This window comes from Somniosus microcephalus, chromosome 14 (assembly GCF_052327205.1).
Source record: "Somniosus microcephalus isolate GS21.2 chromosome 14, FLI_Smic_1.0, whole genome shotgun sequence".
Taxonomy (NCBI): Eukaryota; Metazoa; Chordata; class Chondrichthyes; order Squaliformes; family Somniosidae; genus Somniosus; species Somniosus microcephalus.
The window spans coordinates 109,510,055-109,526,196 of record NC_141000.1 but is presented as its reverse complement, the minus strand read 5'-3'; the positions used below and the strand labels follow the sequence as shown (position 1 = coordinate 109,526,196).

The following is a 16,142-nucleotide window of genomic DNA, read 5'->3' as shown; positions in this document are numbered from 1 at the left end:
GTGGTGTAGATTTGACGTTTTCCAGTGACTCTAGAATCTGGTCAGCATGGCGTCTTACAATGCTCTCTCCAACGTCCACGGTATACATTAGAGGTCCTTGCCGTGTGCAGATCGTTCCTGGCTGCCATTTCTCTGTGCGGTAGTCCCGGGCCAAAACTGGTTGACCTATCTTGAAACTCCTGGTTGGCCTTTCATTCATATTCTGAAACTGCCTGTTCTCCACATCTTTTCTGATGTTTGGCTTAACCAAATCCAAGCGGCATCTTAGTCTTCGATTGAAGAACATCATGGCTGGAGTTTGGTTGGTAACCGCATGTGTCGCATTCCGGTAGGCAAACAAGAAGTTATCCACCTTGTGTTGTAGGGGTGTGTCTTCATTGCACATTGCCTTGATAGCCTTCTTGAATGTTTGAACGAACCTCTCAGCCAATCCATTAGTGGCTGGATGATATGGGGCGGATGTGTAATGCTTAACACCATTGTTCTTGAAGAACCTCCGGAACTCTTCAGACACAAACTGTGGTCCATTGTCAGAGCAAATCTGTTCAGGCAGCCCATTTCTGGCGAATATGGTTCGTAAGACTGTGATAGTTTTTTCTGTGGTGGTTGAGGACATTTTTATTACCTCTGGCCACTTTGAATGTGCATCCACTGCAATTAAAAACATCGGGTCCATAAATGGACCAGCAAAATCAATGTGTACCCTTTGCCATGGAGATGAGGGCCACTCCCATGGATGTAGAGGGGCTTGTGGTGGGGTGTTTTGGACCTTCTGGCATCCTGTACTGCTCTTGGTCATCTCTTCAATTTCTCTATCGATTCCCGGCCACCACACAAACGCTCTGGCTAAGTTCTTCATTTTTACCCCTCCCAGATGACCCTCATGAAGCTCATTGAGCACTCTATCCTTCAATTTGGGTGGAATTACTACTCTGGATCCACACATCAAGGTTCCTCGGCACACTGACAGCTGTTCTCTTCTTGGCGAGAATGCTGGCAACAGTGGTTCACCATGTGCTGGCCATCCCTTCACCGTTAAGTCATAGACCCGGGAGAGTGTCGGGTCATTTCGTGTTTCCTTTTCTATGTTTGCATTCATCACAGGTAGACATTCGACTATGGTCGAGTGGAATATCTCCACAGGATCCACTGCAGGTGCTTCTTCCACCGTCGGCAACGATAGGCGCGACAATCCATCAGCATTCCCATGCTGTTTAGTTCCTTTGTACTCGATGTCATATTGGTGTGCCCCTAGGAAAAGGGACCACCTCTGTAGCCGACTAGCCGTTGTGCTGTCATTATCGGGACGCCCTTCTTAGGGTTGAAAATGGAGACAAGAGGTTGATGATCAGTTAGTAGAGTAAATTTCTGTCCGTGCAGGTAGTGATTGAACTTCTTCACCCCCCACACCAGGCTGAGGGCCTCTCTGTCAATCTGGGCGTAGTTACGCTCAGCTGCAGTTAACGAGCGTGACGCAAAAGCTATCGGCCTCTCTGAACCATCAAGGGATTTATGTGACAGTACCGCTCCAACGCCGTAGGGAGACGCATCACACGCCAGTCTTATCGGTAGTGATGGGTTGTAGTGAGCCAATACTTCTCTTGAAGTGATCAGGCCTTTACACTCCTGAAAGGCCCGCTTACATTCATCGCTCCATTTCCATGCTACTCCAGTTTGTAGCAGGGTGTTCAGTGGGTGCAGAATTGTGGACAAATTCGGCAAAAACTTATGGTAGTAATTCACCAATCCGAGGAATGACCTCAGTTGCGACACATTTTCAGGCACTGGAGCCTTAACTACCGCTTCAATTTTGTCAGGGGACTTATGTAACCCCTCTTTATCAATCACGTGGCCACAATACGATATTTGTTTCTTAAAAAACTCGCACTTGGGGCGATTGGCTCATAGCCCATGTTCTCTTAGTCTAGTGAGCACCTGCTCTAGGTTGGCAAGGTGTTCACTGTCATTTTCACCTGTCACTAGGATGTCGTCCAAGTAACACTGAGTCTCCGGAATCCCTTGCAGAACTTGTTCCATCGCTCTTTGCCATATAGCTGGAGCTGATGCTACCCCGAATACCAGTCGATGATACTGGTAAAGACCTTTGTGAGTGTTTATCGTGAGATATTTCCTAGAGGATTCTTCAACCTCCATCTGCAAATATGCTTGTGCTAGGTCAATTTTTGTAAAACGTTTCCCTCCAGATAGTGAGGCGAAAATATCTTCTATCCTCGGAAGAGGGTACTGTACTGTGTGAAGGACTGGGTTCACAGTCACCTTGAAGTCCCCACAGATGCAAACCTTCCTTGGCTCCTCAGACTTATTGTTTAACGTTTTCTTCATGACAGGAACGATGGGTGTCACCCACTCGCTCCAGTCTACCTTAGATAATACGCCTGCATTCTCCAGATTCTCCAGCTCTGCCTCGACGGCTGGGCGAATTGCATACGGTACCGGCCTTGCTTTGAAAAACTTGGGAATTGCATTCTCTTCTATTTTTATTGAGGCGGTTACGCCTTTAAGAGTTCCCAGTCCTTGTTGAAATACCTCTTTAGCGTTAGCTAAGATTTTTGACAATCGTCCAGGTGTGACGTCGTCATCCTTTTCACCAGTCACAGTCAGTGCCTGAATGGACTGCCAGTCTAAACTTATCTTTCTGATCCATTCACGTCCCAATAACGGTGGTCCACCATCTTGCAGTATGTACAGATACAATTTCTGTATTTCCTTGCCGTTGTATTCAACAGGCACCCTTATTTTCCCTCTGGGGTATACTTTCTGCCCCGTATACGTCTTCAAGACAATGGATGTGTCTTTCAAGGGTATGTGTGAGAATAGCCGCTCATAGTCTCGCCGATTCATGACGGTCAGGGCTGATCCTGTATCCAATTCCATTTTGACTTGGGACCCTGCTATCGTGAGGGTGACCCAAATGGTTCGGTGATCCTCTTTTGCGATTACATTGTGTAGTTTGAGACAGCTTAGTCTCTTGTTCCCGGATTCACTATCGCTCTTCTGGTCTTCGGAACTACTGTCCATCATCTTCTGTACTTTCCTGTACTGTTCCTTAGTAGTCTTTTTGTTGTCGTTAGTCTTCTTCCCGGACCTGCAAACTCGTGCAATGTGTCCCATCTTTCCGCATTGCCTGCATGTTTTGTCCTTGGGCCAGCAGTCCTTCTGGTCATGGGTTGTTCTGCCGCAGCGATAACATTTTTCAAATCCCCGTGTCATTTCATGGGTGCCGTATTCCTGTGGCTTTTGCTGTATTTCCGCAGCTCCCTTTGCTGCTGCTTCGTACTATACTGCCACACTGAAAGCCTTATCTAGCATCAGCTCTTTCTCTGAGAGTAACCTCTTCTGGGTTCCTTCACTCAAGAGTCCACAGACAAATTTGTCCCGTAGGGTATCTGCCAGTCCTGCTCCGAACTGGCAGTGCTTTGATAGCTTGCGTAGTTCCGTAAGGTAATCAGCATTGCTCTCATCTTTATGCTGATTTCTCTTGTGGAATTTAAATCTTTCTGCTATCAGCAGCGGCGTAGGATTTAGGTGCTCCTGTAGGATATCAACAATTTCGTTAAAACTCTTCGCCATCGGTTTGACTGGAGTGATCAGGTTCCGCAATAGGCCGTACGTTCTTGCGCCCATTAAGTTTAGTAGTACCGATGCCTTTTTCTCATCGGCTACTTCATTTGCCTTGCAATATACTTCGACTCTTTCCACATACATGGTCCAGTCTTCTATTGCATTATCGAAGGCAGTGATATTGCCAGTCTTCGGCATCTTGGAGATCTAAGATGGCACCTCCCGCGCTTTGCCTTCTTCCCCGATTGAACAAAATGGCGCCTCCTGCGCTTTGCCTTCTTCCCCGCTGGATTAAGATGGCGCCTCCCGCGCGTTCTGCCTTTTCCGCTGCTGCCAGCGCTGTTGCTGGTGTTTTTATGCCTTGATGGCGACGCCCTATGGTCTTTGCGCGCTTCCCCCCGCGCTGCTGCCAACGCCGCTCTCCGCGGTCCCCGTGGCAAACTGCAGTTCCTCGCGGCTTTCTGCGCTTCTAATTTCTTTTTCTTTTATTTTAATTACTGTTCCCGTCGTCAGAGCAGACCCTATGGGACACTTCCCTCCCTCTTCTCGGGTCTGTACGCTGCCCGGCTTCGTAGCACCGGCCGCGCCCTGTGTGCTCCACCCTCTCTCTCTCCTCTTCCCAACAACGCTGCTCGGCCCCGTTGAAAAGCCACCCGATCGAGCTCTAGCCCGCCGCAGCCCAGGAAGGATCAGTGTACTACCTGCCACCAGCCCGATTAGCTGGAACACCATAGACTGGATAACCAAGCCCAGCTCTCGACAGCCTCTCCTGCAAATCTTCGAATTCGATGAATCAGAGGGTGGTTGCCCACGGTCGATGCCCGTTTCTTCTGTTTGTTTTTTTTTCTTTTTGGATTTCTTCCTTCTGGCTTCGACCTCTAATAACTTAGCTTCAGGGATGGATCCCCGTGAGGTGGTGCAGAACTGTAGGTAAGTTCGGATCTGTTCGTCGCCAATGTAATGTCCGTGTGTAATTGAGACATGGACTGCAGAAGTTGGTTATAACAGGTGTTTACTGAATGGAGACAAAACTGGAACTACTATACAAAGTTACTACACAGGCTTATATACAGGGGTGGTCACTACTGGTACTGCAGTATACAGGGGCTGCAGAATATAGTTCCTTCTTCAAGGTACATACACTACATCCCCTACTCCGGGCATCCCTCCCCCTCCCTCCGACCGCTACGCCCTTCCGACCCCCTTCCTTAGCATCTAACTAACTGCCGGGGCCAGCTCAGCATCAGAGCCGGCTGGAACTCGGCCGGTGTGCCGCATCAGGATGCCTGTTTGCCGGCTGCAGCTCGCTGCTTCTGTTCAAATGAGACCCAGTGCTGAATTTGGCTCGGGCCTCAGGCTGGCAGGGACCAGCGCGAGGCGCAATCGTTTTAGGCACAAATCGAATTTCTCCCCCAACAAATCTTAGCAACGCACCACACTGATGGAATGCATTGGAAGACATCGCTCAACTGTTCCATTCTGTCACCACAAAGCAAGTATCCAAGCTAAGAACATGCATTTTATGAAATGTACACCTTGATCCAAACACCTTTGATGACTTTAACGGGCTCTCTTTGTCTGTTCATTGGATAAATGGTATATCCTATAGCAATATTTGGACCATGTACAGCAGGCACCTCAAAGCACTGGAGAGGTACCACCAATGCTGCCTCCACAAGATCCTGCAAATCCATTGGCAGGATAGGCGCACCAACGTCAGTGTTCTCGCTCAGGCCAACATCCCCAGCATCGAAGCTTTGACCACGCTCAATCAGCTCTGATGGATGGGCCACATCGTCCGCATGCCCGATACGAGACTCCCAAAGCAAGCGCTCTACTCGGAGCTCCGACACAGCAAGAGAGCCCCAGGTGGGTAGAGGAAACACTTCAAGGACACCCTCAAAGCCTCCTTGAAAAAGTGTAACATCCCCACCGACATCTGGGAATCCCTGGCCCAAGACCGCACAAAGTGGAGGAGAAGCATCCGGGAAGGCGCCGAACAGCTCGAGCCTTTTCGCCGGGAGCAAGCGGAAGCCAAGCGCAAACAGCGGAAGGAGCGCATGTCAACCCAAGCACCCCACCCACCCGCCCCTTCAACCACCATCTGCCCCACCTGTGACAGAGACTGTAGGTCCCGCATTGGACTCATTCGTCACCTGAGAACTCATTTTTAATGTGTAAGCAAGTCATCCTCCGATCCGAGGGAGTGCCTAAGAAGAGAAGATTTGTATCAGTCATGGACTCAACTGCACTCGGGGCACTCTAGACCAATAGTGCAGGTCACCACTGAGGCTGATAAGAGCAGGAAGGAGAGAAGGTAAGTGTTTAGGCAACCCCAGGTTTGGGCTTTAGAAGCTTGTAGCTTGAAGGAAAAATTGAAAGAGATGAGGAGTTAGACAGTTCTGAGATCCTGAGAAAGAATGAGCTGATTAGAGGACAGTGCAATGACACATTTAGTTTTGGTCAACTGTCTTCAGGGATTTCATGCAACACATGGCTTCTGATCACTTCAAAGAACATTTGTACAATTAATGATCACAATATTCTGCAGGGAGCTAGGCGGGTCAGTGGATTAGGGATTGAACTCTTATCTCCAGAACTTGGGTTCAAATGCAGCTGAGCTTGATTGGATGGAAGTGTCCTCTGTCTGTTGAAAGTGAAGCGAGTTTGAGTAATCTCACTCCAGTCCCACAGCACTAAAATGCCCCTAATTTTGTCGTAAATTGGCATCACTTAGAGAGCCCACAGCATGACTGGTGTGAGAAAGGGGCAAATTCACATTGGTGCAGTAAGGGAGTGCTCTTCTGAGATTGTGCTTAAGGTACATTGTTGAGATGGAGTAGAAGGAGCTTTACTATGCGTCTATCCATGCTACATAAGAACATAAGAAATAGGAGCAGGAGTCGGCCATTCGGCCCCTCGAGCCTGCTCCACCATTCAATAAGATCATGGCTGACCTTCTACCTCATAATCATAATCAACTTTATTGTCATTGTTAGTGCACAAGTGCAGTACAACGAAATGTAGGCTTGCGGCTCCCGAGAGTGTACATTTAGATTAAGACATTTAAACATTCAACATTCATTTGGCTTGTAATACATTAACATAAACATAATAAAGTGCATTGGCAGATGCGCAGGCTTTAGAGTTTATTTGTGGAGTTCAGTAGGATGACAGCCCTGGGAAAGAAGCTGTTCCTAAATCTGGTCATTCGGGTGCGAATGCATCTGTAGCGTCTCCCAGATGGCAGGGGGGCGAACAGACTGTGGCTGGGGTGGGTAGGGTCTTTGATGATGGTCCGTGACCTCCGTAAACAGCGTTTCTGGTATATGTGCTCTATGGTCGGTAGCCGGGTGCCGGTAATGCGTTGGGCAGTTTTGACTACCCGCTGCAGGGCTTTCCGGTCATAGGAGCTACAGCTGCCATACCATACTGTGATACAGTTCATCAGGATGCTCTCTATTGTGCAGCGGTAAAAGTTAGAGAGGATCAGGGGTGACAGGTTACATCCCTTCAGCCTCCTTAGGAAATATAGGCGCTGCTGGGCCTTCTTCACCAGAGAGGAGGTATTGAGGGACCACTTTCCTGCACTATCCCCATATCCCTTGATTCCCTTAGTGTCCAAAAATCTATCGATCTCTGTCTTGAATATACTCAACGACTGAGCATCCACAGCCCTCTGGGCTAGAGAATTCCAAAGATTCACCACCCTCTGAGGGAAGAAATTTCTCCTCATCTCAGTCCTAAATGGCTGACCCTTATCCTGAGACTGTGACCCCTGGTTCTAGACTCCCCAAGCCAGGGGAAACATCCTCCCAGCATCTACCCTGTCAAGCCCATCTTGATTTGAAATGCGCTGGAAGAGTTCCATTCCCCAGCCATTAACCTTCGTCAGCTTGATGAGCACAGACTTTACAAAAATAAGCTTGACCTGCTACAACTTCACATTCATTATCTATGAGAACAAAGGCCTCCTTTGATCAATGTTGCAGCAACATAAAATCGTTACCCTTTGGCGGAACTCCAGGATGACTTGCCCACCCTGACCGTCTGGTCGCATCGTAAGGCAAATCTAAAAATAGAAAGCAGAATGAATGAAATATTCATCAATTTAAAAAAACAGAACATTTCTGACAGACTCTCTTGCAGACCACCAGACCACTGCTGAGCCCTGCCTGATGATAGTCCTAGACATCTGGTGTTAAGAAAACACATCTGGGTTATTCTTCTCTTTTATGGAACTAAAATGTGGGCGGCTGGTGTTGCAATCAGGCTCCAATCCCACTCGAGAGAGAGAGAGAAAAATAACTCTTATATTTTAACTGTTTCCAGTTGAGGAATGTCCCTCACAATTTTAGCCTTTTGTTTTTACCCAATACTGTCCCATTTAGTTAAAATCCTAGATGCCCATTGAAATCATTTTTTCCTCAGTTTTCTCCCCTTCCCTCCACAGACTATGGCTTCCCTCAGTCCTTCCCCCAAGTGACCATTCACCATGCCTATCCATCCATGAGCTGCACCATAGTCAAGTCCAACATTGTTCACACCCCAACATCTGCACATCCATTTGCCAGCAAGGGTCACTGGATAGCAATGAGGAACGCCAGCTGATTTCACCCCCCACCCCCGCCCCCACCACCGCGCCGTGTTGAACCCAGGGGTGCTGAGGCCAATTACTGGACCCTCACCATCAGCTCGACTAAGATCAGAGAACTCAGCATAAACCAAAGATCAAACAGAGACCTTCTGATCTGTAATGGCTCAGTGCTGTACCACAACGTGCATTTTACTCAGCGAGGAAGTGTTCATCTAAAGTTTATGGATGTTCCATTTTATTGCAGACAGACATTTTCACACAGGGAGAGAAGGAAAAACACAGGGTGAGTCCATGAGAACATCTGAAATTTTAATTACAGGACCAGGCCATTGGACCCCCCAAAAAACCTGTTCCTTTTTGATAGATCTCAACTTGATCTACCAGAATCCGTTTTCCTTCCAAAAATGCTTCCAACAGCCTCTTCAACTAAATTATACTGTAGTCACTGCCTCACAACTGATTGGGCACAAACTGACAGACACCTTGGAGTAGTTCAGTTGCTGCATTGTGTGAAGAAAATAACAAAAAAAAACACAAATAAAATTGCAAAATAGATGATCTGTTCCTTCAAGGCTTGCTTTTAATCGACAACAACAACTTGCATTTATATAGCGCCTTTAATGTAGTAAAACATCCCAAGGTCCCAAAACACCCTCACAGGAGCATTATCAGACATAAATTGATAACGAGCCACATAAGGAGATATTAGGACAGGTGACCAAAAGCTGGGTCAAAGAGGCCGGTTTTAAGGAACGTTTTCAAGGAGGAGAGAGAGGTAGAGAGGCGGAGAGGTTTAGGGAGGGAATTCCAGAGCTTGGGGCCTAGGCAGCTGAAGACACGGCCACCAATGGTGGAGGGAAGGAAGCAAGCAAAGAAGCTATATTCTGCATATACCAGTTGTCTTTGTTGTCATTAAAATTCACACGGTGAGTGTGTACAACAATACTTATACCAACAGCCCGCTGACCAGTTATGTTTACATTGCAGATTCCTACCTGGTCTTACTGTGAGTCTCTGGGGTGGTTCAGGATAAACTGATGGATTTGGAAAGATGAAGGTTGCACCCCCTAAAAAATAAAGAGGAAATAACAGCCATGAAATCGAGTGCAAAAAGAGACCAGATGAATATAAATGCATTATGTTACTGCTCCCTTCAGATTAAATCATTCTCAGGTTTGAGCCCTGATCTAAGGCCACCAATCTCAACCACAGTGACATTGGAATCATTAAGATTGGCCTCAGTACCTTGTTCAAAGAAGGGAAGACTCAAGAAGGCTGCTATTTAGTGATCAGCACTAGGAAATATGGACATGGGGTGTAGGGTGATAGGGCAGGGGGTAAGAATTGGCCTGAGTGTTATTACGATTGCTATACAAATATCAATCAGCGGAAATCTTCATGAACACATTTACGATGACACAACAGGCAACAACCAAAGCAATTCTTCACTGCAGGGAGGACAGCATCAGGCTCAGCTGTAGATGCCTCCTTTAGGGAAGTTAGCATGCAGGTACAGCAAGTAAATAGGAAGGCTAATGGAATGTTGGCCTTTATTGCAAATGGTATGGAGTATAAAAGTAGGGAAGTTTTGATGCAACTTTACAGGGCGCTGGTGAGACCGCAGCTGGAGTACTGCGTACAGTTTTGGTCTCCATGTTTAAGGAAGGATATACTTGCATTGGAGGCAGTTCAGAGAAGGTTCACTAGGTTGATTCCTGGGATGAAGGGGTTGATGTATGATGAAAGGTTGAGCAGGTTGGGCCTATACTCATTGGAGTTTAGAAGAATGAGAGGTGATCTTATTGAAACATGTAAGATTCTGAAGGGAATTGACAGGGTGGATGCTGAGAGGATGTTTCCTCTCGTGGGGGTATCTAGAACTAGGGGGCATAGTTTCAGAATAAGGGGTTGCCCATTTAAGACGGAGATGAGAAGGAATTTCTTCTCTCAGAGGGTCGTGAATCTTTGGAATTCTCTACCCCAGAGAGCTGTGGAGGCGGAGTCATTGAATATATTCAAGGCGGAGATTGACAGACATTTGAACTACAGGGGAGTCGAGGGGTATGGGGAGAGAGCGGGAAAGTGGAGTTGAGGCCAAGATTGGATCAGCCATGATCTTATTGAATGGCGGAGCAGGCTCGAGGGGCCGATTGGCCGACTCCTGCTCCTGATTCTTATGTTCTTATGTAAACACCCCAACACTTATCGACTGCAGTTACACATGAAGAATGGTGACTTGGCTGAGGGGGTCAGAGGGCTGCCACTTCCTGTGGTACCTTAGTGCAAGTCATTGCTTTCAGGAGAACAAGGGTAGAAAATTAGGGGGGAATATTGGAGGAGTGAAATAAAAAGAGGTCATAAAGGCATCCGGTCAGTCTCTGGTGCAACCTGTCCTGTCTTTTCAATTCAACACAGATGTATAAGGCACGGCAGATGGATTTCTGCAGTTTGTCGATCAGCATTCTTATCTTTGCCAAAGAAGAAACATTAGAGAGCAAGGGGCTATGTTATATGAGGGGATGGCTGATGAAAGATGTGAGAGAGGGGGGACTATAATTAAACTGGAATCGATCATTTTCCATTCAAAATAAAGGGGTGACAATCTATTGCAAAAATACCATCTACAAGCACAACAGCAGCCAATTTTCAACTGGTTGCATAGACTCTGCAGCACAGAAACAGGCCATTCGGACCAATAATCTATGCCGGTGTTTATACTCCCCTGCCTCAGTATTCCCTTCTCCCTCATGTAGACATCAAGGGGGAAAAATTCGGTATCGCCCCGTTTGGGGCGTTAGTATTGGCGGTACGCAAAGTTTAGCGCCAGGCGCAAATTATCACCACCTCGAGCGATATTGGGTTGCAGCGCCCCTGAAGGTGATCGCGGCGCTAAATCAGGTGCTGCACGGTAGTCTTAAGGTGCTAACCCGGCGGCGCAACGCAATTTCTCCGTGGGCGGGCGCAGCGCAGGTGCTGTCAATAATCGATTTGACCTAGACACGCTGGCGCCGGTCAGCTCTTAAAGGGGCGGATCGATTCTCATCTGCAGCCACACTCTGCGCCTTGTAGGCCTCAAAATCGACGGAAACCTACCTGTGGCGGCCAAAACTTCAAGGACATGGAGAGGGTCAGGGAGAGAGCACAGCGCTTCAGCGAAGGGGCATTGGATGCTCTGGTTGGTGCGGTGGAGCGCCGGCGAGCTGTGCTGCACCCGGAGAATGGCAGGAGGCCTAATCAGACCGAATACCGCAGAGCTTGGAGGGAGGTTTCCCAAAGAGTCACCTCCAGCAGCATGGTGCCCAGGACTCCTGTGCAATGCAGGAAGAAGTTCAATGACCTCACTCGGATCGTTAGGGTGAGTGCCTTTTTCAGATTTATCTTCATCCCTCCATCTGGACCTCACTTTATGGCCAGAGGGTGCGCAAAGCCCCAATGGCCAGCTGTCATCCAGCACCCATGGCCCTTTCTGGAAACACACACGCACATTCAGCTCAGTGCATAATGTAAGGGCTGTTCTACCATGGGAGGCATGTGATGTCAGCTCAGGGCAGCATAATGTAAGGGCTATTCTACCATGGGAGGCATGTGATGTCAGCTCAGGGCAGCATAATGTAAGGGCTATTCTACCATGGGAGGAATGTGATGTCAGCTCAGGGCAGCATAATGTAAGGGCTATTCTATCATGGAAGGCATGTGATGTCAGCTCAGGGCAGCATGTTTCATCACACCCCGTCCTTTCTCTTGCAGGCCAAGCTGGCGAGGAACCGCAGGCAGCAGCTTCGCACCGGAGGAGGCCCGCCTCACCTGCAGACCCTTACAGACCTGGAGGAGCGAGTCCACCAGATCGCTGCAAGCTGAATGAGTGGTCCCATCGCCTCTGGAGCTGCCGACCCCATTGTGCACAGTGATGGTAAGGTCATCACCTTTTTGAACTCTCTCCTTCCACTTGTTCCCCCCATCAGCATGCTTTTTCACTCTGGACCCAAGTCAGAGCATTGCAGCACTCATGCATCCCTTGCTGCCACCCTGTCCTTTCACTAAAGCCACTCTTCAACCTCCCTGCTTTCAGATGCTGCATCACCAGCTCGGGAGCCGGGCCCTCAAGCTGCCACTGCGACTAACTCGGGAGGCGACGAGCAGGAGGAATCCGGACCATCTCTACCACCCTCAGGCGAGCCAGCCCATCTGCAGACTGGGGAGACTACTTCCCTGGAGGGGAGTGGGGGGGAATGCTCTGAGGAGGATCCAGCTCCAGGAACCAGCGGCCTGCAGCAACGCGAGGGGGGTAGGGAAGCTCGGGGGCCATCTCCCCGGAGGGCGAGTCGGGCCGCGAGTGCGGCTGCACAGAGCGCAGAAGAGGTGCATGCCCTCACAGAAATGAGCACCCAGGCTGGGCTGAGGCACACTGAGCTCATGGCTGCAGTGGCAAGGATGCCTGAATCCATCGAGACACTGGCAAGGAGTGTCCAAGACTTCGGCGCAGCACAGGCAAGGAGTGCGCAGGACTTCGGGACAGCACTGGCAAGGAGTGCGCAGGACTTCGGGACAGCACTGGAAAGGACTGTCCAGGGCTTCACCGAAGCACTGGCACCTGCCACGCAACTGCTGAGTGCTGCCACGCAGTCACTCGCTGGTCTCATGCAGACGCAGATTGAGGCCACGCGAGCACTGACTGCTGCCACCCTCGCTGGATCGGGCAGGATTACCCGGGGCCCTTGCAGCACCACAGCAGGCCAGCAATCTGTGGACCAGCCGATTGCTGCGCATGCTGTGGTGCTGCCCCGTCAGAGTGCCAGTGTGTCGGCCGACCAGGGAGCTGCTGTCCGCTCTCAGGATGACAGCATTCCTGATGCCACCACTGGCACGTCTCCACTGTAGCTGCCACCACCTGTAGGACAGACTGCTTCCACCCATGTAGAGTTGGAGCAGTCAGCAGCCGGGCCCTCCAGGCCCAGAGCTTGTCCAGGCCGTCCCTCAGGGGCATCTGCGCTTTCGGACAGTCAGCAGGCCTCCCCCAGCCTTGCTGCAGCCACTGGGGTCCCATTACGGAGGAGCTGCAGGGAGGGAAGGGGCCAATCTCGCAAGCGAAGCAGATCACCATCGAGGGGGAAAAGTAAAAGGTGCTGCTGATACCTGTTATTTGTAGAATTCAAGGCCGAGGATGCTGGTCTGAATGTTAGTTATGTTTTGGACAGTCTCCCGGGTGTGCGAGGCACTTATGTGGCAGTCTGTTTGTTTTGCTTTTTGTTGCCATTGCTTTGTCATGCGGGAAGCACATTTTGTAAAATAAACAACTTTCTTTATTTACAATGGCCATGTCTGCTCTTTACATACATTTTGCCCTTCACAGGCTTTGGGGTATCAGAACGGTTCCATTCCTGTTCTTGGAATGGCAGCAAGCATTCCCTGAGAGGGGCCTAGAAGCGACTTCTGATAAGCCTCTGAAGGATGGCCCTTCCAGTTTGTGCCTCTCTCCAGTCTTGGTCCTCCTCCTCCCCTGCTGGTGCTTCAATGTCTGGTGGCATTGGCTGGGTCCTCAGGATTGTGAGGTTATGCAGCATGCAACACACAACCACGAAGTGGGAGACTCGCTCAGGTGAGTACTGAAGGGCTCCTCCGGAATGGTCCAGACAGCGGAACCGTTGCTTCAGCACGCCGATTGTGTGCTCAATAATGTTCCTGGTCGCTTGATAGCTCGCATTGTAGCGTTCTTCAGCAGGGGTGCTGGGTGAACGGAGCGGGTCATCAGCCATGGGCACAGAGGATAGCCCTTGTCCCCGAGAAGCCAGCCTCCTGGTTGAGCCGGGGCCTCAAAAAGGTCTGCCATAGATGTCTGGCGCAGGATGAAGGCGTCGTGGTTGCTGCCTGGAAACTGGGCATTCACAGCGAGAATCAGCTGTCGGTGGTCACAGACCAGCTGTACATTCAAGGAATGGAACCCCTTGCGGTTGCGGAACTCCTCCGCATTCTCTACAGGCGCCCGCAAAGCCACATGCGTGCAGTCAATGGCACCCTGCACCATGGAGAAGTCCGCTATTCTTGCGAAGCCCTCTGCGCGCTCCCGCTGCTTGTCCGGGGTCATTGGGAAGGAGATGTATTGCCGCCTCCTTTTAAAGAGGGCATCAGTCACTTGACGGATGCAGCAATGCACCGCGAACTGCGAGATGTTGGCTATGTCCCCAGTTGCGGCCTGAAAGGAGCCGCTTGCATAGAAGTTAAGGGCAACAGTGATCTTCACAGCCACCGACAGAGATGGCCTGCACCTTAGCTGAGGCTGCAGATCTGGCTGAAGCAGGTGGCACAGCTCAGTCACCACCTCCCTACTAAAGCGCAGCCTTCGGAAACACTGCTCCTCCAACATGTTCATATATGAAAATTGCTGTTGGAAAACCCTGGCAGCGTAAGGTCTCGTGTAGCGACGTCTGTTGGCCCTCCTCCATCTGGCCATGCCTGCCCCTCTATCCCTGCATCTCTGTGCCCTGTCAAGATGATTCAGCAGCAGGACGTTCCCATCCAATGCAGCCCCCATATTAAGTGCGCACAGAAAATGATCCCGTTTGAGATGCTCACCAGCAGCAAGGTGATGGTCAGAAGGCTGAAGTTCTTCTGCCAGCGCTGGCTCAGTGTAGAAAGGGCTCTCTGTGTGCAGCTGAGCAACTCTCTGTATCTCTCGAAGAAGTTGTGGTCCAAAAATGGCTGCAGCTTTTATACCACAACAGTCCCCTTTAAAGAACGCCCCCCCAGCCCGACAGTGACTGGGAAACGTTCCAAATAAGCTGTCCTTATTAGCGCCAGGCGGAATGGAGGGGGGCGCCACTGAATTTCCGGTCCGGGGCGCCCCAAAGGCGTTGCACACTGAAATGACGTCATGATCTGCGTGCGCCGGTGAGCGGGCGCTACGGCTAAATGTCCACTCGATATGGGGAGAGGCGCAGGGTTCGCTGCGCCCGGGCGCTAGTTGGTTAGCGCCCCACTTGTCGGCCTCTTTAGGCGCTAACGGGTGGCGCAAACAACCGAATTTTTCCCCCCAAGCCTCCCCTTAAATCCATCAAAGCTATTTGCTTCAACCACTCCATTTGACAGTGAGTTCTACATTCTCACTGTTACCTGCATAAAGAAATTCCTCGTAAATTCTTAATTTGATTTGTTAGTAGCTATCTTACATTTATCGCCCCCACCCCCCCCATTGTTCTGGACTCACCCACAAGTAGAAAGAGTTTCTCTATGTCCACCCCATCGAACCCCTTCATAATTTCAAAGACCTTTATCAGGTTTCCTCCAAGTCTTCTCACCTCTAGATAAAAGAACCCCAACCTGCTCAATCCCTCCTGATAGTTACATGCTCGCAATTCTGATAACATCCCTGTAAACCTTTTCTGCCCTTTTGGGGGTATGGAGGCCAGGCGGGGAATATTAACCTTAAAAAATGGGTGGGTTTGGAGCTTGGGGCAGTTAAATTGTTAAAAATTGCCGACCTGATCCCGACTCCAACACGCCCACTTCCAGTTTTAACGGAGGCGGAACAGGGGACAGACGACCAACCCGCTCCCAAGGGGCGGAACATCAATTTAAATATTATAATGAGGCTGGAAGCCTCTTTTTTAACCTCCATTTTCTTTTTAACTGCATGTGGACGGGTTTCACATGATTCGGGAAACCCGGCAGTTACAGCAAGGTGGGGATTGCTGGATCCAGGAGGTAAGTGGCTTTATACCTACCTCCTGGATCCAGGGTCCCTGCCGAGTCCACACCCCGCGATCGGAGACCGCCTCACGAGGCCTCTGATCACCCCCCCAGGCATTTAGCCCCACCCCCAGCGATGATGCTGAGGCCGGCCACGATCCTCGGTGGTAGGCCACGATCTTCCCTTCAACCCTCACTGCCCATCATCCGGCCCTGATCCTCTCTCCCCACCCCACCGATCTTCTGCCCGATGCCCTCCCCCCACCCCCCCCCACCACGA

The 16,142-nt window shown here is 50.0% G+C and overlaps 1 protein-coding gene across 3 annotated transcripts in view; it reads right to left on the bottom strand.

The window, feature by feature from the left end:
- LOC147107832 (transcriptional regulator Erg) overlaps positions 1–16,142 on the bottom strand; it is a 334,827-nt gene that overhangs the window by 11,075 nt on the left and 307,610 nt on the right. For all 3 annotated transcript variants that reach the window (XM_086007174.1, XM_086007176.1, XM_086007175.1), the window contains 2 exons: positions 9,175–9,246; positions 7,592–7,654 (listed from right to left, as the gene is read on the bottom strand). In XM_086007174.1, coding sequence (XP_085863300.1) covers positions 7,592–7,654; positions 9,175–9,246 — 135 coding nt within the window. The remainder of the gene's footprint in view (positions 1–7,591; positions 7,655–9,174; positions 9,247–16,142) is intronic.